We start from the raw sequence: 24,221 nt of genomic DNA on the forward strand, positions 1-24,221 counted from the left end.
ATTATATTCAGTTTCAGTTTAGTGAAATTCATTTTCAAACCAATGTATTTAATTTCAAATTACACAAATACAGATTCAGTCAGAGCAATTCAAATTCAGTTTCTGATGGCACAAGTTTCTTCCCATAGCTATGGCTGCTAGAGGTCTTAAAGGAACAATCCATCATTTCAGAATGATCTTACCTTTGTTGTAAGCAGGAGATGGCAAACTTTACCCTCAACTAGTATTTAAAAAAGGAATGTCAAAAACAAAATGAAAATATGTCAAGATGGAAATAAACAGACATGTTTGGAGACCAATATAACAGCAGAAACCGAGGTTATGAGCAGAGCTGCTTTTCTTCCAGCTTTTAATGTTTGGCTGTAATGTCAGCTATGTGTTCCTGATGTCTTTTAACTTTATAAGTCTTCAATTTTATTTTAAAACGGTAATACTCGTAAAAAGCTTGTAACTGCAGTGCCATGGGTGTCCAATAATATACTGTAATAGTTTACTGTATTACAGAAAACCCAGATCCTAAATAACCAGAGGTCTTCAGTCTGCTAAACATCGCAGTTCCATCTGAATCAACACCAGACCACCAATCTCTCAGACGTGGGTGGTCCATTGTAAGGAGAGTCATTTTAATCCATGTAATGGCAATGTCCAACCAAGAACAAGTTCTCTTCAGATATTCAGCTACTACTTTTGGTGTTCTTAATTCTGGTGAGTGTCTGAGATTCAAGTGTCAGACTGTTTCCTAAAATAAATTCACTTTGGTTTTTAGAATTGCAATTTATTTATTCACATTTACATCTCTTTAATTTTTCTATCAACATGTCATCTTGAGGGAAATTTTATTTCCTGAAAACTAACTTCAGTAGTATTTAAAAAAAAGGAATAACAGAACATTGGGTTTCCTTACATTAATGCTTGATATAACAATTTTATATGTCTAGTATAAAAACATTTTTTTATTTCAGAGGGGGGACCAGGTTTGCCTGAATGTTTCGACAGAGCTGCATATTAATGCTCCATGAAGAAAAACAATGGTAATCCAACAGCCTGTTTGAGGAAAACTAAATGTCTTTAAATCATAAAGTTTAGTTGTTAGTCATTATCTACTTCTGTTTAAAAAGAACAAAATTATTTAGGATCTGATCTCTAAGATATTTGGACAGACATCTCTCTATAACGTATGGCTTCCACTTTAATTTCCTTTATGTACACTTGATAATGCTACCTTGCTGATAAAATAAAATTAGAGTATGAAAGCAATACTTTTTTAAACTGCAAACTGGTTCTGTATATTTATACAGTGGTTTCCAATAGTTTAGGCTTACAGATTCTGAAAACATACAGTTCATCAGAAAATCATTTAGAAATAGGCTGAGGCAACTATGATAAAATATGATCCTGGTTCTGTATTCTGGAAGAGAGAAACAGAAGAGAAGTACACAAACAACAAAAATACTCTCACCGTCAGGTTTTGCATTTTTAAATACTAAATATTCTTACAACCACACTTTATTAGTACTAATAAGAATGTCCACTCAGTTTTTTACTTAAACAGTGACTATTCAATGAACTATGAAAGACTTTGTTAAAGGCAAACAGTGCCGTCTCTCATACACAATCAGGCCAGTTCCCACCTATGTACATTTCATCATTTCCATTATGGCAGCATCAGACTTCCATATATCTGAACACAGAAACCAGTACCACAACAGAGGGAAATGTTTCTGCATTGATACAAAGAAGTTTCCATTTAAAACTAAGATTTTGTCCCTGAGCAAACATAAAAAGCCTCATCAGAGTTTTAGGTTCAACTGTCAGTGCAAATGTTCCTCAGTGGTTTTTGCATTTCAAAGGAGAAAACAGAAGGGACTCTACTGTCCTACAGCACCATGTCTGTGTGTTCAACACATCTGTTGACAAAGTCTAAAACAAATGCCCTGCAGACCACAGGAAGGACCCCACAGCTTTTCTACAAAGTTATCAACACACAGCAGATGCAACAAAAGTAATACTCTCCAGTTGAGAACTAGAGCATGGCAGAGCCAATATAACTGGGGATAAAGTCTAAGATCAACTCCACCTTTGTGGAACATTTGCTCATCAACTTGAAAGTTTTACTGTTATGTTAATGCCTTGTTTATTTTTAACTCTGGCCACCTTCTAACAGCCTGCATCAATCGGTTAATTAGGACCAAAGTTCAAAGAATAACCTCAACACAACATCAATACTTTGCATGAGTCAGAAGGCAAGGTATCAGCTCGTAGGAGTGGCCCATGTTTCAGGCCCAGGAGTACGCAGCAGACTGGACAGTGATGAGGTCACTGTCGAGAGCGTTTTGCAGGTGGAGCAGAACAACGTTCTCTGAGGCCAAGGCGGCTGAGCTCAGAGTGGAAAAATTGCTGCAAGCGGACTCCGGCCTTTGCCTCGTTAGTTTGACGAGGATTATACTGAAGACAGTTGGAGAACATCAACTCCACATCTGAGATGTACTCGCCTGCAGACACCCAGAGGAATACAGCTTATTGTTCATGTCTCATTATAACGCATTCAAACTCATAAAAACACTTTACATTTACAGCTAATGTTCACTTCAATAACAAATGCAAAGCCAGGTACAATAAACACAATGGCAGTCAAAAGTTTACATTCACTAATGGGCATGAATGACATTAATTTTGGGATTTTATGATGCATTTCAATCAGTTAGTTTAAAAAGTGTACTGACAACTGAATTCGAATGTTTAATAAGGATTAGGTCTAGGCAATTCCAAGGCTATATCCATCCATCTGTGTCTACATTTTAATTTAAACCCACATCAGGAGGAGCTGTGTGGAAACCTGCCAATACAGTTTTTTCCTGTTTTAACTGGTTAACTAGTGTGTCAAAATGACATAGAACGCCCGAGTTCCTCTGTGTTCACAGCATTTATGTGGATGAATATGCATACATTTTAAAATGGCGCAGCCACACTTTTACCTCAGCGCCCTTCTTCATTCATTTACAGTAACTGCATGTTATTCATGTCAACGGTGAACATCATTAACAGATGTCTGATTATGCAACTAAAATATTAGTAGTTGCTGACCATGCAGCCAGGAGAATCTCATGTGCAGGGATTATTTCCATCTATTTGCATATGTAAATGGTGGCATCTTCACACAAACCTAGTATGTAGTCTCATGTCAGCTGCTGTAAGGTCTCCCATAGATCATGGAGGTGGTTATATGCTCACTTAGTAAGTGAGGTCATGGTATGGTATCGATAAATAAGTAATCATCATCTAAAAACTGCAGTTTATATTTACTCAGGTAACCATTTTTGATATTAAAATGTGTTTGATAATCCTAAATTAGCAGGTGGGACAAAAAAGCAAATGGGGATAATGCTCATAGCGTTGTACAGGTGCTGGTCATAAAATTAGAGCATCATGAAAAATGTTTTTATTTCAGTAATTCCAGTCAAAAAGTGAAACTTGTATATTATATTCATTCATTATTGATATATTTCAAATGTTTATTTCTTTTAACTTTGATGATTATAACTGACAACTAATGAAAACCCTAAATTTAGTATCTTAGAAAAGTAGGATATTACTTAAGATAAATAAAAAAAAAAAAAAAGATTTTTAGAGATGTTGGCCAACTGAAAAGTATGAAGATGGAAAGTATGAGGTTGTACAGCAACCAATACTTAGTTTGGGCTCCTTTTGCCTGGATTACTGCACCAGTGTGGCATGGCGTCAATCAAACTGTGGTACTGCGCAGGTGTTGAGAGCCCAGGTTGTTCTGATAGTGGCCTTCAGCTCCTCTGAATTGTTGGGTCTGGTGTATTGCATCTTCCTCCTCACAATACCCCATAGATTTTCTATGGGGTTGGTTAGGGTCAGGTGAGTATTGCCACTCTGTTTGGCCCGACTCTGCTCGCTATGCGAGCATTTCCATTACTGTTATTTTCAGTACCAGTACCTACTTCTTGGTACCTCCTTCTTAGCAGGGCTAAGCGAGGCCGAGTCGGTACTGTACGTGACGTGAACAAACGGCTGTTCACTGATTGGCCATGGGCCCGGACAGCCGTCAGAGTCGACCAGCTTCAAGCATGCATTCAAGCGAGTGAGAGAAACACATGATGGAGTCCGCACTGTTATCTGGAAAAGTCACCCCTTGGAGCAATGACGAGGTGCAAGCCTTTCTGGCGATCATAGGAGACTGCAATTTTCAGTGGCAGCTGAATAAATATATAGGCAACAACTATTACAAATAAAATGGGACCTAATTCAAATCTTTCCAAGTCTCTTAAAGGGAAAGTGAAATCTTTAATAATAATAATAAAACGGATGTCAAAATCCTACTCATCAAATCTAATTGTCAATGCAGTCAGCAGATTTAATCCCCAGGCAATAGACGTGCTACTTCTTGTTTTTGTAACGCATTTCGGTCTTTTCTTCTTTACATTGGCGGTTGGGTGTTTCATTCGCGGTTCTACAGCACGACACATGATGCTTTAAAGTCGCGCCTCCTGGAGGGGTTCCCTTCAGTGGAGCGAAAGCGGGTCTATGGAAATGCAACACACAACGTGCAGAGCCGTGCGGCGCTGTTCTGGGCTGGCCAAATCGAGCCAGTGGAAAAGGGGCAAAAGCTGGCCAATTAAGAACAGGGTCCCAGGATAGCATGGACCTTAAACCAGGTACTTGTAGCTTTGACACTGTGTGCAGGTGCCAAGTCATGTTGGAAAATGAAATCTGCATCTCCATAAAGTTGGTCAGCAGCAGGAAGCATGAAGTGCTCTAAAACTTCCTGGTAGACAGCTACTTTGTCCTTGGACCTCAGAAAATACAGTGGACCAATACCAACAGAAGACCCCAAACCATCAATGACTATGGAAACTTTACACTGTACCTCAAGCAACATGGATTCTGTACCTCTCCTGTCTTCCTCCAGACTCTGGGACCTTGATTTCCAAAGGAAATGCTAAATTAACTTTCATCAGAGAACATAACTTTGGACCACTCAGCAGCACCTAGGTCCTTTTTGTCTTTAGCCCAGGTAAGACACTTCTGACGCTGTCTCTTATTCAAAAGTGGTTCAACACAAGGAATGCGACAGCTGAAACCCATGTCTTGCATTGTCTGTGCGTGGTGGTTCTTGAAGCACTGAATCCAGCTGCTGTCCACTCTTTGTGAATCTCCCCCACATTTTTGACTGGGTTTTGTTTCACAGTCCTCTACAGGGTGTGATTATTCCTATTGCTTGTACACTTTTTTCTACCACATCTTCTCCTTCCCTTTCTTCCCCAACTGTCAAGTCAGCAGTCTTCCCCATGATTGTGGCCTACAGAACTAGACCGAGAGACCATTTAAAGGCCTTGTCAGGTGTTTGAGTTAATTAGCTGATTAGAGTCGGCACTAGGTGTCTCCGATATTGAACCTTTCACAATATTCTAATTTTCTGAGATACTGAATTTAGGGTTTTCATTAGTTGTCAGTTATAATCATGAACATTAACAGAAACATCTGAAATATATCAGTTTGTGTGTAATGAATGAATATACAAGTTTCACTTTTTGAATGGAATTACTGAAATAAATACATTTTTTCATGATATTCTAATTTTATGACCAGCACCTGTATATAATAACCATTAAGTCAAAAAAGAGCATTTATTTGATTCAATTAGGACTGAAACGGTTTCTCAAATACCTCGATTACTAACGATTCTCAAGACAAATTATCGGCCTCGAGGCTTTGTTAATTACCGTTAAACTATTTAGTGCACTGTGACTGTGGCTGGGAGGTTATTCATGTTGCACAACGCTCTTACTTTGGCTAATGATACCCTACACTGATGATATGTGGATGCCAAGAGCAGTTAGGCACAACAACTTAATAAAGCTACTGTACTTAAAATGCAACAATCTAGTTAGTTGTCTGATAAAGAGCTCTGGGAAGTATTCTGGTGTTAACACAACTTTACATGTGGTGTGATAAACCTACTTTAAAAAGCAGTGGAAATTGAAGACACAAGACACCATGCAAATATGAACTGCACATGAAGATGGAATGGGACAATAAAAATAGACGATTTTGGGAATACTTGTGTACAGTTCTACTGATTGACAAAATTTGGAAGGCAAGTTGTTAGTTTGCCAGTGGTTTCACTCTGACACATACTTTGGTTTGTCTGAGTAAGACAGTCATTGAAACAGACACTACTATGTTACTGTGTATGTGCAGCTGTGACATCAACTTTGTTTTTAATCATGAACAAATGAGCTTGATTTTATTCTCCATGGTGAAACTTTGTAAATGGATGTAAATTGTAAGAATTTCATGAATTTTTTATTTTCTTTACTTAAACGATTTACACACTTTACACTGCGCTGAAATGATCGAGCTGGTTAAATTCTCTGAGCTTATTTCTGAACTGACTGCAGGCCAAAAAGAGCCTAGATCTAATGATCCAAAGTGCTCTTACTCACCTGCTGTCTGATATTCACAGTTGTTGACCTTCTCTCTGATGGTGCTCAGAGCTATTGGCTTCCTAATGATATCATAGTAGTCAGGAACCTATAGACACACATGGAGGAAACTTAGAAAAAGAGAACAGATGTACTCATGTGTTCAAGCCTTGGCTCCTGGTGCTTGGCAGGGCAGAAGTGGGCAGGGATCGGCCTTGTGGTGCTAACCATAACCCAATTCCTGGAGAGGGGCTGGACTGTCTCTCCGACTCATCAGTTACCCAGAGAGAGAGTTGGGAGGGTGTGGGGATACTCACAAACTTGCGGCAAAGTGTCTCAATGTGGGTTTTCCCCAGTCAGACCTAAAGAGGCTCATCTTCAGGACACAAGAGGGAAGGTCCCTACTGTTGTCTGTGCTTATGCACCAAACATCACTTCAGATTACCTGATAAAATTTCTAGATTTTTCCAAATAAATTACTTGACCCTCTTTAACTTAACCTTATTGATTCTTATTTTGTAAACTAAGCTCAAGATAAAACAAGATAAAAATGGTTTATATTAAAAGCTTTGTGTACCTGATTCTTGGACACTAGTTTCATGAAGGGCCAGCTGTCTTCATGTCTGACCAACTCAACGGTCATCTGCTCATAGGCTGACAGCTCGTGTACACCCTGATTCCTTCCCGAGGAACGTCGACTGGAGGATGAAGATGCTGCCGAGAGAACAGGGAGGACCGTTTTTGATGGTTTGGGGGGTGCAGCTTCTGTGGGAGAAATCAGGGACACAAGATTTCAGTCTACAGGCTCTAGTTCAAAGGATCAGCTCCCTGGGTTTCTCTTAAGTTCAGCTTATGCACTTAACCTGTTTAAACATATCATGGTGCTCCTCGCACCTCTGCCCAGATCACAACATGTTTAGTTGCACTGACATGGAGGCATCAGAGCCATTTACAACATCTCTCGTTTTTCCTTGTTGTCTTGCAACCAAAAAAATCTTAAAGAGTCAAGTTTCACCTTAGAAGCCATTGTTGGTTTAAGTGGAAGTGTGGGCAGATGTTTGAAAAAAGCTTCTCAGTGTGTTTCTACTTCACTCGTTTACAGCTCAGAAATGTATTTTTAGGCTGAAGACAATGATGTGTAATTTTCAGAGTTCCCATACATTTTTTGCTTTTTATATCATTCTAGTGTAATCATGAGAGTACACTATTAATATATGTTAGATATTTCTAGTTAGGCTTTAAGTTAGTCAGTCAGAGATGATAAATTCATAGATGAATGAGAGGTTGAATATAGCATTCAGACCTGTTGTTTCCAACCTTTATTCCCTGGAGAGCTACTCCAGTAAACTACAGGTCCTTCTCAAAATATTAGCATATTGTGATAAAGTTCATTATTTTGTTTTTTTCCACTTGCTGCTAAAATAACATATCAAGGTTATAACATTCTGAATTATTTTGAAATTGAAATTCCAGATACTTGAAGGTGTCGGGTTCATCTATATAAATGAAATGGCAATGTCCAGCCATTATACTGTTCAGGAAGGAGACAAGATTGGTGTAAATACAGGTCCTTCTCAAAATATTAGCATATTGTGATAAAGTTCATTATTTTCCATAATGTAACGATGAAAATTTAACATTCATATATTTTAGATTCATTGCACACTAACTGAAATATTTCAGGTCTTTTATTGTCTTAATACGGATGATTTTGGCATACAGTTCATGAAAACCCAAAATTCCTATCTCACAAAATTAGCATATCATTAAAAGGGTCTCTAAACGAGCTATGAACCTAATTATCTGAATCAACGAGTTAACTCTAAACACCTGCAAAAGATTCCTGAGGCCTTTAAAACTCCCAGCCTGGTTCATCACTCAAAACCTGCCGACCTGACTGCTGTCCAGAAGGCCACTATTGACACCCTCAAGCAAGAGGGTAAGACACAGAAAGAAATTTCTGAACGAATAGGCTGTTCCCAGAGTGCTGTATCAAGTCACCTCAGTGGGAAGTCTGTGGGAAGGAAAAAGTGTGGCAGAAAACGCACAACGAGAAGAGGTGACCGGACCCTGAGGAAGATTGTGGAGAAGGGCCGATTCCAGACCTTGGGGGACCTGCGGAAGCAGTGGACTGAGTCTGGAGTAGAAACATCCAGAGCCACCGTGCACAGGCGTGTGCAGGAAATGGGCTACAGGTGCCGCATTCCCCAGGTCAAGCCACTTTTGAACCAGAAACAGCGGCAGAAGCGTCTGACCTGGGCTACAGAGAAGCAGCACTGGACTGTTGCTCAGTGGTCCAAAGTACTTTTTTTTGGATGAAAGCAAATTCTGCATGTCATTCGGAAATCAAGGTGCCAGAGTCTGGAGGAAGACTGGGGAGAAGGAAATGCCAAAATGCCAGACGTCCAGTGTCAAGTACCCACAGTCAGTGATGGTCTAGGGTGCCGTGTCAGCTGCTGGTGTTGGTCCACTGTGTTTTATTTCAAGGGCAGGGTCAATGCAGCTAGCTATCAGGAGATTTTGGAGCACTTCATGCTTCCATTTGCTGAAAAGCTTTATGGAGATGAAGATTTCATTTTTCAGCACAACCTGGCACCTGCTCACAGTGCCAAAACCACTGGTAAATGGTTTACTGACCATGGTATCACTGTGCTCAATTGGCCTGCCAACTCTCCTGACCTGAACCCCATAGAGAATCTGTGGGATATTGTGAAGAGAACGTTGAGAGACTCAAGACCCAACACTCTGGATGAGCTAAAGGCTGCTATCGAAGCATCCTGGGCCTCCATAAGACCTCAGCAGTGCCACAGGCTGATTGCCTCCATGCCACGCCGCATTGAAGCAGTCATTTCTGCAAAAGGATTCCCGACCAAGTATTGAGTGCATAACTGTACATGATTATTTGAAGGTTGAAGTTTTTTGTATTAAAAACACTTTTCTTTTATCGGTCTGATGAAATATGCTAATTTTGTGAGATAGGAATTTTGGGTTTTCATGAGCTGTATGCCAAAATCATCCGTATTAAGACAATAAAAGACCTGAAATATTTCAGTTAGTGTGCAATTAATCTAAAATATATGAATGTTAAATTTTTATCATTACATTATGGAAAATAATGAACTTTATCACAATATGCTAATATTTTGAGAGAAGGACCTGTACAACTAAAAGCTGGAACTCCCAGCCATTTAGTTCATAGGTGCAATCGTATACCATATGTGGCATTTATGTATGTGGGAATGTGCATTGACCAAAACATATTTACAATAAACAAAAATATTAATGCAACACTTTTTTAAGATTTGTTGTGGCACTAATGGCCTTTATTAAACCAGTTTTCATGAGCTGAAGCCAAAGATCAAAGACTTTTTCTATGGACACAAAATGTCTTTATTATCTTAAATATTGTTCACAAATCTGTCTGAATCTGTGCCAGTGAATCCTTGTCTGCAGAGATAATCCATTCACCTAACTGGTGTGTCTCAGGCTGGCCACAATAAAAGGCCACTCTAAAATGTGTAGTTTTACCGTATTGGGGGGGCTACGAAAACCTTTCAGTATCTGGTATGACCACCATTTGTCTCATACACTGCAAAACCTCTCCTTCACATAAAGTTGATCAGGTTTGTTAGTTGTGGCCTGTGAAATGTTGGTCCATTCCTCTGCAATGGCTGTGTGGAATTGATTGATATTGGCAGAAACTGGAACATACTGTCATACACTGATCCAGAACATCCCAAACATGCTCGATGGGTGACATCGAGCCCAGATATTTTAGTTTTTTCCCTGATTCTATTTTTATTTCAAAGATGAGCAGCTGTTTATTGTGACAATGAGCTGAATGTTGCTGAAAGAGAGTCGATCTGTCCAGAGATGAACTTTTCTTCCAGCAATTTTTCCTCCATCCTTTGTCTCTTCATGCTCCAGGTAATGTGTCTTTCACGCTGAAAATGGGTCAGTTCATCATTTTTTTATATGAAGCCAGTCATTTTATCACTAAACGTGACCATAAGTTATTACAATATAGATATATGCAATATTGTAATTCTATAAATTCACTGGGCAAAAGGAAATAATCTGCAGAAAAGCATCGTATGACGCTTTTAAATTCATCTTGTCATCTAAAGCTTCATCTAGTTTGTATAAGTGCTAAACAGTCTCTTTGTTAGGAAATCACTGATTTTATTTAATTTCCCTTTGGGATTAATAAAGTAATTTGAGATTTTGAACCGTAAGTCGTAGAGATCTGAAATTTTGCACACAGCTAGAGCTCCTCAAACCAAGAAAAAAAGTCTCTTGGGGGTATGCTCTAAAATGCACAGGAAGTCGGCCATTTTGGAATAAATGCATATTTTTGGACGTTTTTCACTTTCACTCACCTCGAACTTTAACGAACTCCTCCTAGGGATTTTGAGCTATCGGCTTCATACTTGGTCAATATGTAGTTAAGGCATTGGAGGATTAAAAGTTATCAAAATCGTGAGTTTTCTGCCATGTTTAGGGGGCGTGGCCAGGGCATGAAAATGGTGTTCGTGCCCAAAATGATAAAATGCAATAACTTTCCAAAAGAAATGCCATATCACACCAATTTTGGCATGAAGGAGGACTTTTGGGTTCCCGACAATCCTATCGGGTCATATGCTGACATCATCAAAGACACGCCCCCTCAGAACAGGAAGTCACTTTTTTTTTTTACTGGGAAAGGTGGCTATCTGCCCGTCTACACTCAATCAACCTGAAACTGTCAGGTGACTGATAACTAGTGGGTCTAACTTTGTTTGAAGCACAGTGATTTTTCATAAAAGGGCGTGGCCGTGGTGGCGTGGCGAAGTTGGACGTCACGCCATGGCCATACGTTTGGTTTTAATTTGGCCCTGAACAATATTCACTGATCAGATGCTGACACCATCGAAGCCCCACCCCTTGAGAACAGGAAGTGTCATGTTTTCCGTTTGAAGGTCTATATTTGGTGTCCTTCACCTAATCAATGTGAAACTGTCCCAAGTAACAGATAACATGATGGTCTAAGACAGTCGCCAGTACTGCCTGCTTTAGCTGGAGGGTGTGGCGAATTCTGATGTCACGCCACCCCCATACGTTTGGAATAAATCAGACCATGCATGTGTAATTTAGAGCCAAACATAATATGGTTGATCTTTGTCAGCCCGCAAACAGCTCTATTGGATTACATTGAAATTTGGATCAACAGTGCCCCCTAGGACATTTTAAGTGCTCCATCTCCCTCATACATCATTGGATCCACTTCAAATGTAGTAAACATGATCAGGGATCAATGCTGAACATGTTGCCACAGTCAGTTCATGACATTGTTTCAGCTCCGCCCACTAATAAACTACTGAATGCAGCTTCCATCTGGAAGGTCGGATTTCCCCCAAATTTTAAATGTTTCTCGCCAGACCAGAACTCTGCATGTCCAAACATCATCTGACATGTTGCTCACAATCCCACCTAGTGGCATTGTGTGGAATTGAATGGCAGCCTCGTCGGTGGCGCGTAGGCGGTGATGCCAGGCTCCCGTGGTCGCTGCGAGGGCCTTCAATGCTGCTTGCCGCTTTCATTTTATTTGAACTTAGACAATGGGATAGGGAATGAAGTCTACAAATACAAATGTTTTTCATACTTATCAAGATCAGGGAAAAAAAATGTATTTCAGAGGTTTTTGAAACCCAGAGTGCCTCCTTCCTTGATCTCTGCAAAGGGTCTGAAAGTTGTAGCCCCTGATGGGAAGGAAGTGGCTAACCAATAACTACACAATCCTCTGCAGACTGTATGACACTGATAGCTAACCCTGTATGAGGCACTGAGCCTTCTTAGATGATTAAATGGTAAAAAGACAGCAATGAATCCTGTTTATGATTAACTAATGTGCAGATTGTTCTGTTTGAAGATACGTCAGTTATTTACACCTAACGTCAGTGGTAAAAATAATATATAGAACTGTCCCCCCCCCAAGAACAAAAATAACGAGAAAGTTATTTTGATTTTGACAGATTCAAAGGAAAAAAATAAATAAATCACTTATCTATTTTAGGGTCTCCTGACAATGATTTGTCATTTGCTTAAAAAGATTTTTAGAATAAAAACAATTAAACTGCACTTCAACCACAATGGTAGTTCAGTGGGAACTAAAACTTGATGTCAATTTACAAACTGTAGTTAATTTTTCTTTGAAATGATGTACTAATTAGTAGGAGACAATAGAAAATACAGGCCAGACCAGCAGAATTTAGTTTTTGAGTAAATGTCTCTAATCTGCAGAATATGATCAATTCCTGGCATTCTGTTCTTCACACAGCAACACTGGAAGTCTAATCAATTGATATCAGCTGGGTATTAGTCAGGCTGGCAGCTCAAGGTGTCAGTACCAGCCAGAGCGTTAAGTTTACCCTGATAAACATGATGGGCGGAGCTTCTTTAGTTCCCACACCATTACTTTTTAAACAGCTGACTTCATCTTTCTTTGAAGCTTTTCATCTTTCTAGTAAGCAAGGAAAAAAGGGTAGGCATGACTAACACCAAGCAGAAACAGGTGAGGGAGGGGGAACACAGCACTGCTCTGGTCCATACAGCTGGACAAATCCCCAGTTAACAACTTTAAAACCGTAGTAATGGTATGACTTCAAATTCTGGTAGTTTTAATCCTCAACTTTCTTGGTATACCCTGATAATACAGTGCCTTGCGAAAGTATTCGGCCCCCTTCAACTTTTCAACCTCTTGTCACATTTCAGGCTTCAAACATAAAGATATAAAATTCAAATTTTTTGTGAAGAATCAACAACAAGTGGGACACAATCGTGAAGTGGAATGAAATTTATTGGATGTGTCAAACGTTTTTAACAAATAAAAAACTGAAAAGTGGGGCATGCAATATTATTCGGCTCCCTTGCGTTAATACTTTCTAGCGCCACCCTTTGCTGCAATTACAGCTGCAAGTCGCTTGGAGTATGTGTCTATCAGTTTTGCACATAGAGAGACTGAAATTCTTGCCCATTCTTCCTTGCAAAACAGCTGGAGTTCAGTGAGGTTGGATGGAGAGCGTTCGTGAACAGCAGTCTTCAGCTCCACAGATTCTCGATTGGATTCAGGTCTGGACTTTGACTTGGCCATTCCAACACCTGGATACGTTTATTTGTGAACCATTCCATTGTAGATTTGGCTTTATGTTTTGGATCATTGTCTTGTTGGAAGATAAATCTCCGTCCCAGTCTCAGGTCTCTTGCAGACTCCAACAGGTTTTCTTCCAGAATGGTCCTGTATTTGGCCCCATCCATCTTCCCATCAATTTTGACCATCTTCCCTGTCCCTGCTGACGAAAAGCAGGCCCAAACCATGATGCTGCCACCACCATGTTTGACAGTAGGGATGGTGTGTTCAGCGTGATGAGCTGTGTTGCTTTTACGCCAAACATATAGTTTTGCATTGTGGCCAAACAGTTCAATTTTGGTTTCATCTGACCAGAGCACCTTCTTCCACATGTTTGGTGTGTCTCCCAGGTGGCTTGTGGCAAACTTTAAACGATACTTTTTATGGATATCTTTGAGAAATGGCTTTCTTCTTGCCACTCTTCCATAAAGGCCAGATTTGTGCAGTGTACGACTGATTGTTGTCCTATGGACAGACTCTCCCACCTCAGCTGTAGATCTCTGCAGTTCATCCAGAGTGATCATGGGCCTCTTGGCTGCATCTCTGATCAGTCTTCTCCTTGTTCGAGATGAGAGTTTAGAGGGACGGCCGGGTCTTGGTAGATTTGCAGTGGTCTGATACTCCTTCCATTTCAATATGATTGCTTGCACAGTGCTCCTTGGGATGTTTAAAGCTTGGGAAATCTGTTTGTATCCAAATCCAGCTTTAAACTTCTCCACAACAGTATCTCGGACCTGCCTGATGTGTTCCTTGGTCTTCATGATGCTCTCTGCGCTTTGAACAGAACCCTGAGACTATCACAGAGCAGGTGCATTGATACGGAGACTTGATTACACACAGGTGGATTCTATTTATCATCATCAGTCATTTGGGACAACATTGGATCATTCAGAGATCCTCACTGAACTTCTGGAGTGAGTTTGCTGCACTGAAAGTAAAGGGGCCGAATAATATTGAACACCCCACTTTTCAGTTTTTTATTTGTTAAAAAAGTTTGACATATCCAATAAATTTCATTCCACTTCACGATTGTGTACCACTTCTTGTTAATTCTTCACAAAAAACTAGAATTTTATATCTTTATGTTTGAAGCCTGAAATGTGGCGAGAGGTTGAAAAGTTCAAGGGGGCCGGGTACTTTCGCAAGGCACTGTAGAAACTGAGCCCAGCCTACTGCCAGCTGGTGAGGTAATTTGATGTTTCACCTGCTGAGGGCCTCTTGCTGACCTCTCTCTGACCAGGTGAGGATTTCACATTGCTCTTTGGGGCGAGGACCTCATTACTTAGACGGGCGTTGCCGCGGTGTCCTGAGCGGGACGAAGCTTTATCGTTTGTTGTCATGTTGGCTTTGGATGTAGATGCAGAGGCTTTCCTTCCTGAGGTTCTGTGTTTGGGGACAGTTGTTAATTATGTGAAAAACAGTAAACATGGATCAGGATTTTGACAAGACAATTCGCACTTGGAGGCTGAAGAGTTTTTCCCTGATGAAGTAGTGTTGTTCCTGGGCAGAGCTTGTTGGGTTTTGCCTTTGGGAGTAGCGGCCTGACTCTTACTAGCACTGTAGAGAGCATACAGACACACTTTGGTTGATTGTCTTACAAAAGAACAAACAGGAACCGTTTCATACTTACCTCACAACTACCTCCTCCTCCTCCTCTTCTTCTTCCTCCTCCTCTTCATCTTCCTCCTCCTCCTCAGAATCATCTTCCTCTTCTGACTCCTCTTCTTCCTCTTTGTCATCCTCCTCTTTGTCATCCTCCTCCTCCTCCTCATCTATAGAAGACCGCTGTCGGGACGGTATGCGGGTGGATCGCTGTTTGGGTCGACAGTCTGGACAGAACCAGGCGCCCTCTGGGACATACTGAAGGAGAGTTGGGTAATTTCCCCATAAAAGTTAATAAATACTGGTATCAATATCTTTGCTGCTGTCAGAAGGACAAAGTGGTTTCAAATGAAAGAAAGAAATGTGACTTGCCTTAAGACGGGGCCTCAGACAGTGGGTGTGGTGTCCTCGGTCACAGCCATCACACAGCAGCATATTGTCTGCGTCTCCTTTGCGTCTGCAGATGCGACAGCGGGCATTGAGGACTGAACGGGACCAGAGAATGCTCCGTTCAAGACTGGACAGGTGTACAAAAACCTGAAAAGATAGAAGAAAGAACACGTGTATACTCAACAGTTTGGATGTTGAGACCTTCTCAACCATGACACTTAGAAAACTTCTGACCTGAGACAAGCTTGAACAGGACTGTAGTGACTCCCTCCATCGCTCCAACACCGTCTTAATGACCCGACCACCATCACTGCTACCATCTAACAAAGAAAGCAGAGGAAGATGAAGCCTTAATCAGACTGGCTCATGTGATGCTGAGACCCCACCAACATAAGACTCAATTCACAGAAACAAAGAGCAAAAAAGACGACGATTACAGGTATATCTAAAAAACTAAATATCGTGAAAAAACTCAGCATTTTTTGTCACTCATTTCACCAAGTGCCTCATCTAAATTTGTTACACACAAAGGCTTGAAATATTTCACCATTTCTTGCAATTTTGATGATTATGATTTACAGATAACAACAATCCCAAATTCAGAGTCTCAGAAAATTAGCATATTGTGAAACAGTTAAATCTTGGAATCTCCTGGTATCGCAACTTAATTGGTTAATAAACTCAAAACACCTGCAAAGGTTTCCTAAACCTCCAAGTGGTCTTTCAGGCTACGTTCACATTGCAGGCAATGTGGCCCACGTCAAATTTCTTTTGTCCATATGCAAACCATTTCCAGCTTTTTCAAGGCAGGCAGAATGGCCCAATTCCTATTTTTTTCATCAAAAATCTCCTAATTTTGCCACTTTCATTTGTGGTACAAAATCAGTTACGTATCCAATCCAACGTTTACATCATTGTCCTGGCTCCCACTAGCATCCACGCAGACTTGACCTGAAGGCTGCTATCAAAGCAACCTGGGCTTCCATTACACCTCAGCAGAACCACAGGCTGATCCATGCAGCACCGCATTAATGCAGTAACTCATGCAAAAGGAGCCCAGACAAGTAATGAGTGCTTAGAAATGAACATATAATTGTTTTTTTTATTGATCTTATGTAATATTCTAATTTTGTAAGACACTTGATTTTAGGTTTTCATTATCTGTAAGCATTAATCATCAACATTACAAGAAACAAAGGTTTAAAATATTTCACTGTGTAATGAATCTATGTAATAGAGTTTCACTCCTTGAAATGGGATGTACCAGTAGAATATTTATTTGAAGTCATACCATCAGATGCTTGGTCATCTTCTTTCTTTTTGTTTTTCTTAATTTTCTGGTCTTTTTTTGAGTCTTCATCACCTGCACAGTTATAAGCATGTATTTAGAAAAGTCCAATTCCACCCATCATGAAACACCATGTACACCATGGAATGGCTCCTGCATAGCTATAAAAAATTAAATACTTGATAAAAAACAAAAACAACTCTCGTGATAAGTCTGAGATGTTTTTTCTTACACATCAAATTATCCTGTAGTTTAAAAAAGGAACATCTTGTTCTATGTTTTAAAAGGTACCAACAAAGAGAAAGTCAATAAGCTATAAACTGCCTTATAAAAAGGAGTTTATACTGTTCCCATAACTTGGAGAATTTCACTGTATTTTATTACTAAGGATTCCAACAGAGAGAAAAGCGCTGCATTAACAGGTTATTGTCAAAGAAATTCAACTTTGACCTTATTTTGAACGTTGCTAAATTAAAATTTTCCAAGAGAAATCAGAAGCAGCCAACATCTATATCCACAGGTCTACATCTGTAGATGCAGACCCGTGTTTGAATGGGTGGATGACTGATTGCGGTGTAAAGCGATTTGGGGTCTCTGGGGACTTGATAAAGTGCTATACAAGTGCAGGCCATTTACATCTACAGGTCTACATATAGTTAAAGTATATGACCACTAGACAAGACCTTTCAAAGTCTGCAGACTCACCCAGTGGAGGTTTGAGGAAGCGTCTCTCAATGCCTTGCTCAATATGACAAAGGGCCTGAGCCAAAATTCGAACTGAACTGCTGATCACCTGAGGAGTCTCGCTGCCACTGGTCCCACAGGTGGCTGAAGCTTCAGACTTTAGCTCCAGCAGCCTGACACACAAACACAAATTTCCTATCAAGTTAACAGAATTGAATCCCACAAACATGCAACAAGCTAGGCTGAATTTACAAACTACCTGTCACTGCATCGATCTCTGGCTCTTAACTGGACAGAGTCCATCTCCATAGGCTCCACTTGTCCATTTATCATGGCATTATCTTTGCCATCAGTTCCTAGAAGCTCGTAGTTTCCCGCTTCCAGTGCAGAGCGCCAAATCTGTCTGCCCATCACCTTAACAACAGGAAAATGAGTCAGCTGAGTGTAGCATCTCTCAGAAGCTACATATTTGCCTCTGTAGGCAGCTGAACCTACTTTCAGAGTTCCCAGGGACCCCTGATGGATGCGGTCCTCCAAGTCCAGCAGCAGGTCTCTTAACCTCACATCCATCAGGGTATTAGCTGGTGCAGGGCAAGGTGAACGCTCAGCTTCATCTGGACATACAGATGAAACACAATTGATGTTTAAGAGTTAACAATCCAGATGTTTCAAGGTAGTCTCTCATTGTATGTGAACAGAAATGTTTACCGTAAATTCCGGATTATAAACCGCTACTTTTTTCACACACTTTGAACACTGCGGCCTATACAACGGTGCGGCTAATGCATGTTTTTTTCATGCCGCCAAAAACATTTTGCCTGGTAACAGTAGACCAATCAAATTGATGAGTAGTTCAAAGAGGTCCAATGAACTTGTGCGATAAATCAAGAGCACTTTCCCAATTCAATTACCCGTATTGTAAATCAGACATTTATATTCACCCTCATCAACATGGAAAATCACTAACGGGTTTCGAAAGGCTGGACTGCTGCGTGATTAAGGCGACCGGGTGTGCTCAAGTGTGAGCGACAACGAAGAGGCTGAAGTGAGTGACGAGATCCTGAGGCTGTTCAGTTCGGACACTGAAGAACAGGACTTTGATGGTTTCAGTGCACAGGAAGAAGATGAAGAAGGCGATCAATGACTTTTGACCTGGTAGGCTGCAGTGGATATCAGTTAGGAGATATTGAAATGTTGTTCGTGCTCTGTTCAGTAAAAAAGCAATGAAATTTGTGTGTTACTGATAACGAACGTATATTTAAAGGTTACAGCCACTATTCGAAAAAAAGCATTTGCAATATGCATTTGTTTATATTACCATAGAGATTAAGTTAAAAATTCCTAACATGTAATATCTTTCTGTATAAATCATATTACAACGTGGGATACCCGCGGCTTAACATCCGGTGCGGCCTGTACAAGTACATTGGTTTTCTTTCTAAAGTGAGAGCATGTCGCTTTTAATCAGGTGCGCTCTGTAGTCCGGAATTTACGGTAATTTATTTGGTACCTGTCTGTGTAGTTAGAAGCCTGTATTTTTTCTGGTCACAGTTCTGCAGCAGCTGTTTGAGCTTGTCTCTGTCCTGTACCAGCGCCTCCTTCAGGCAGCTTTCTCTGTTACCTCGAGGATTCAAAGCTTCGATCAGCTGATCCACCTCCTCTATCGAGCTGTAGAAGTACCACTGGTTGGGCCGGTTTACCAGAACACCTTGTGCATTGAGGGGTTTGGGGCTTGAACCAGTACTATCAGGTTAGGAAAGAAAAAATATTTAATCACCATAAGAAAGCTCTGAGGTTTTTAAGCTGTCAGTGATCTTTGATGAAAACCCACTTTTCGCTGGTTGGTTCTGTCCCAACTTTGTTATCCTCCCCATTTGTTGCAGCGTCTTCAGAAGGTTTTGGGCATGGCTTCAGCATGTCCTCTGTCAGGCCAAAAAAGTCCTCCTCCACAAACAAAGCGGAGGCTGAGGGGACGACCCAGTATCTACGGTACAGCCGGTCTTTACCTAAAGGAAGCAGGCAAGTGCAGGCCGCTGCCTTCTGAATTTGTTCCAGCAACCCTCGAACCTGCCAGGAAGGAGCATATTAGACACACTGACTGCCTCTATCACTGTGCCATTGTGGTCATTTCAAAAAGGTGAATATGAGACCTTCTCCTGTTCGCTTTCCAGCTCCTCTGCATTCAGGTTGGAAGCAAAGCCAGAGGGTTTGGAATCAGAATTGGTTTGCTGTTGTTGTAGCTCTTCATTTTGGCTTCCTTTGGCTGTGGAACACATATACAAAATGAATATATTTCCCCCTGGGACGAATCAAACGATATTTTTCAGCTTGAAGAGTGTGGAACTGTTGCTTGATACAGAAGGCCTTTTAATACATAATCTGACTAAATATGCATTAAGCAATTAGTCTGCTTTTTGAAGTGTAAAAAGAAACTTGTGCAGAACTGACAGCTGAAAACCTAAAATAAACCATGCAATATTGTTATTTAAATTGATCAGACTTTACCTTTCTTCATGGTACTGGATGGAGTATTTTCTTTAACATTCTTGTTGTGATGTTCTCCCCCAGTGTCACTAATGACAGAGGAAACATAAGACTATAATACCACTTTAATCTACTGTTTACAGGTTTCTGCCTCTTTCCTGAAGTGATTCAATACCCAGTCATAACAGCACTAAAACACAGCCAAATGCATACAGTGCTTTTCCGAAAACCAATTTTCTGTATTTACATATTTTAAAACAATGACCAGCTAGGGGAGAAGGTAGAATGCTATATTCTGCAAACAGTTTTAAAAACAAAAACTCTAAATGAAACAGGCAGAAAAACCTCACACACACACACAAAGAGAAGGGAATGCTGAAGAAAGTCTATAAGAGATGGAGCAGCTATATGTTGATTGTATACAAAAGCAACAGGCAATACAGCTAGCAATGTTACATGGCCTCACTCTAGAGAAAGGCTTCGTTCCATACCCATTAGTTTGGAGTCTTTCCTTCACCTCCTGCTCCTTCAGTTTCTCCTCTTTTCCCATCATTCTCAGCTCCTGCTCCCTCAACTTCTCCTCCTTTCGAAGACGAGCCCTGAAAATTAAAATGTAAGCACATCAGGTGATTAATTCATAATTTAACTCAACACAATCAGTAAAACTTAATGTGCTTTTAGAAACAACACACTTCTTCATCAGAATGTTAAACAAAGATTCCAACTGTATAGTTATATTGTCACACATCCCATCTTCCTGTGAAGCTCTGTCATGTTTTATTCAGTCTTTATCAACAGGAGAGAGGTTCACTTTTTGATCAACAAGAAATGATTCTTGGAATTCAGCCATAACCATAATCTCTGAAGCAGCACCTGCTTTCTCCCTGTTGATTTCACAGAAAGACCTTATGCTACCTTAACATTACATCTGCTGCAAGGAAGTTGTTTTCAACATCCTTCTGAACACTGCTTTGGTTGCTCAGGAGGAGGGATTCTTGCAAAGTCAATGACTTGATGCATTGGCCATCTTTGTTCAACAACATTTTTTACCAATTGGCACAGACTAAATTTGACTGTATGGTATTTTAAATCAGGATTGGATTGGACGGTGTGCAAAATTTGACTTCATGATTTAATTGTATTTGTATGACTTAATGGGATTCTATATGATTGAATCTCACCTGTATGTGACAGGAATATTAAGATGAACCCATTCGGATCAGTATGCATGCACGTGGAAGAAGCAAGTGTATGACAAACACTGACATACAATCTTTTTATTCAGAAACACATTCTACCCAATTACTTGACTTTGGAGGTTATTCCTCTTGTTGACATGTACTTCTCAACATCAAACAAGGTAAAACTTTAGCACCAACACAAACTGCATCAAATTGTACTACAATGACTCAAAAATAGGTGCATCAAAACAACGTGTGTTGGGCCAGCCATAGGATGAAATAACATCTGAACTGCACACAGAACGAGAGAGACTGGTAAAAATTCTGAATCTCAGAATGCAGTTTTAACCAATGCTCCTGCACAGCTCCTGTGAAGTCAGAGATCTGGAAACTCTGACGTGCGCGCAGCAATGTTCACCCTCCTATACCCGCGGCCAGTCAGAAAGACAAGCACAGAAATGTCTGGACCTGTCTCCCCAGGTAAAAGGTAGCATCTTGGATCCAAAGCAAAACATGGTCTGTTGTTTGCGTACCCGTATCCCGGATGAAAATAAGACTAGTCGCCTTAACCTCTCTCTCGAGCTTAAGCAGAAATTAATTTAAGACAAAGATTCGCCAAGAAGTGACATTGACACGTCACTTCTTGGGGATACTCAACGGTACCAGATACTCAATGGTACCAGTTTTCAGTACTTTTTTGTGTTTGTGGTAATACATTTTCATTTGTTTAATAATAAAATCTCAAACATTTTCTTTTTATTCTTCAATATATAAACTTTAATGAATATATTTTCAATTCAGTTTATTTATATAGCGCCAATTCAAAACACATGTCGTCACAAGGCACTTCACAAAAGTCAGGTACATACATTCCAATTAATCCTAACCATATCTATCTATCCATCTATCCATCTATCTATAGATATGATAGCTAGCTAGCTATCTAGCTATCTATTTATTATGTAATTAATTACCAAGCTCAAGCTCAGTCTTAAAGATCCAGGGGGATAATTTCACCTCTGACAGCCAAGCCAGGTCAAAAACCTTTATTGGGTGCTGACTGGACTTTAGATGCTGTCAGGGGCAGGGCATGAAACACTTGGGCTATTTTGTGTACTTGTAGCTTTGCCATATGTACCAGGAGGAGAAGAGTTAGCCCTGCTGCTACTCGCAGGAGAGGAAGTGCTGCCATCAAAAATAAATTTTGCGCTTTTTAAAACCGCAGATATCCTTGCCTGCTTTCTAGGTTTTAGCGGCATGTTTTTCTGTCCGCTGTCGGAGCGTGCGAGTGCAGGTAACTCAGTGCGTCAGTGACACAGAGTATGAGGAGTGTGTTTTCGTCCAGCTTTTGTCAAGTTTGGCCATAGAAAGTAGAGTAGCGACCACGCAGGGACAGAAATCCTTCACGACGTGATCTATTAAAACGAACGACATTAACTCTTAAAACATACTATAACTACATGCCATAATCCTCTTGGGGGGGTCTGGTTGGCCCTTGAATAGTGGTAAGGGGAAACGCTGCAGGTGCTTCCTCAGATTAGAAGTATTCCCCTCGCTAGTCTTGCACATTGCGTCACACATATTGCAGCGAGCGTAATCTGCATCGCATTTTGAAAAGTGGAGCCATAATTTCGAGCGCTTTCTATCAGCCATGACTTGTTGACGGTACCAGTGGCTACTGACGTCATTACGCTCTTGTGTGTGCTATGCTGTGTTCATGTCCGGCATGGAAAATCGCCCACTCTTTCACTCCCTCAGTGTCACAATGATGCGTTATGGTACCGAAACATGGTACCGTTTGATTTTACGTGAATCAGTACTTGGTACCACCAACAGAATTCGGTGGGTACCTATAAAAGTACCGAACTGAGTCCCTACATGTCAATGACTATGCCGCAGAAGCAGTTTTACCACACTGCATAGGAACAGCAGCACCGCACACCTTCCCAAAAAGACGCTCCTCCTCCCAGCCGCTGCTGAAAGGGGCTGCCACACAACTCACCGGCCCCGAGACCTCATGTCCTCCGATTTATCAGAACGGTTCACGAAAGAGGTTGTGACTGGGAAGAGAAAAGTGTTTTTGATAAAACTAAATATTGTTTATTTTATAGTGTTTTGCTTTCTGGTGCTTAACCATTTTCTTGCAGGCTACATAGTCATGATACAAAATTGTTGTGGGTTTTGTTTTAAAGGCAAGACAAACTTTATTTCAATGAGAGAAGTTTAAACACTGATAGCCCGACAACGTGAGCTTGTTTTCCCATTACTTATGTGATCTGAGCTGTTAATCTAGATGTGACATCATCACGCTGCTTAAGTCCGAAGGTCAAACTGTGAGTATACATCCACTTTAGGCCGCCATGTTAGTAGTCCATCACTCCATTAAAAAAAATCATTGCGATGGATAGTTAACATTACCAATCAATTGGTAACCAAAAGGTTATCGATTTTTTTATTTGGCAAATAATACATTTAAATTATTACGGTATTGAAATAATACTTATTTTCCCTTCTGATCTGCAATGTGAACTGGTTGGATGAACACAGCAACTGTTGTTCTTAATTGGTTTTAAAATTAATTTGACCTCATTTTGAATTCTGAAAACAAACCTTGGTTCTGAAACAGACAGACCTATTATATTACTGCATCATTTTTCTGGTTATGGTTGATTCCTTTGTTACAATTTCTTCATAGTTTTCATTTTCCTCATTCTGTTCATTATGACTTTGTAGTTTTTGTTGAATGTAACTGGCCTAGGTAAATAGTTTGTTAATTGACGTATTTTATCCTTGGTGTTGTTATTTTGTTAATTAATTCTTGTATTTTGGACAGAAGTTGTTTGTGTTTATTCTGTATGTGTGTGCAGAGCTTGCTGTTAGACAACACCACTGCATGAATTCACTCCATCTGTTGTTCTTTAATACCACCCCTCACCAGGCAGGTGCTCTCTCTCCTCTTTTCTTTCTGCTCTCGG

The 24,221-nt window shown here is 40.4% G+C and overlaps 1 protein-coding gene across 2 annotated transcripts in view; it reads right to left on the reverse strand.

Annotated features, from left to right (window-relative positions):
* Positions 1–759: 759 nt before the first annotated feature.
* baz1a (bromodomain adjacent to zinc finger domain, 1A) overlaps positions 760–24,221 on the reverse strand; it is a 41,439-nt gene continuing 17,977 nt past the window's right edge. For both annotated transcript variants that reach the window (XM_047345486.1, XM_047345487.1), the window contains 17 exons: positions 20,557–20,664; positions 20,087–20,154; positions 19,732–19,844; positions 19,413–19,648; positions 19,092–19,324; positions 18,077–18,195; positions 17,841–17,995; positions 17,603–17,754; positions 16,901–16,972; positions 15,844–15,929; positions 15,592–15,756; positions 15,248–15,477; positions 15,076–15,174; positions 14,822–15,000; positions 7,030–7,217; positions 6,474–6,561; positions 760–2,492 (listed from right to left, as the gene is read on the reverse strand). In XM_047345486.1, the coding sequence (XP_047201442.1) occupies positions 2,317–2,492; positions 6,474–6,561; positions 7,030–7,217; positions 14,822–15,000; positions 15,076–15,174; positions 15,248–15,477; positions 15,592–15,756; positions 15,844–15,929; positions 16,901–16,972; positions 17,603–17,754; positions 17,841–17,995; positions 18,077–18,195; positions 19,092–19,324; positions 19,413–19,648; positions 19,732–19,844; positions 20,087–20,154; positions 20,557–20,664 (2,467 nt within the window). In that variant the 3' untranslated portion in view covers positions 760–2,316. The remainder of the gene's footprint in view (positions 2,493–6,473; positions 6,562–7,029; positions 7,218–14,821; positions 15,001–15,075; positions 15,175–15,247; positions 15,478–15,591; positions 15,757–15,843; positions 15,930–16,900; positions 16,973–17,602; positions 17,755–17,840; positions 17,996–18,076; positions 18,196–19,091; positions 19,325–19,412; positions 19,649–19,731; positions 19,845–20,086; positions 20,155–20,556; positions 20,665–24,221) is intronic.

Source organism: Girardinichthys multiradiatus, chromosome 19 (assembly GCF_021462225.1).
Source record: "Girardinichthys multiradiatus isolate DD_20200921_A chromosome 19, DD_fGirMul_XY1, whole genome shotgun sequence".
NCBI lineage: Eukaryota > Metazoa > Chordata > Actinopteri > Cyprinodontiformes > Goodeidae > Girardinichthys > Girardinichthys multiradiatus.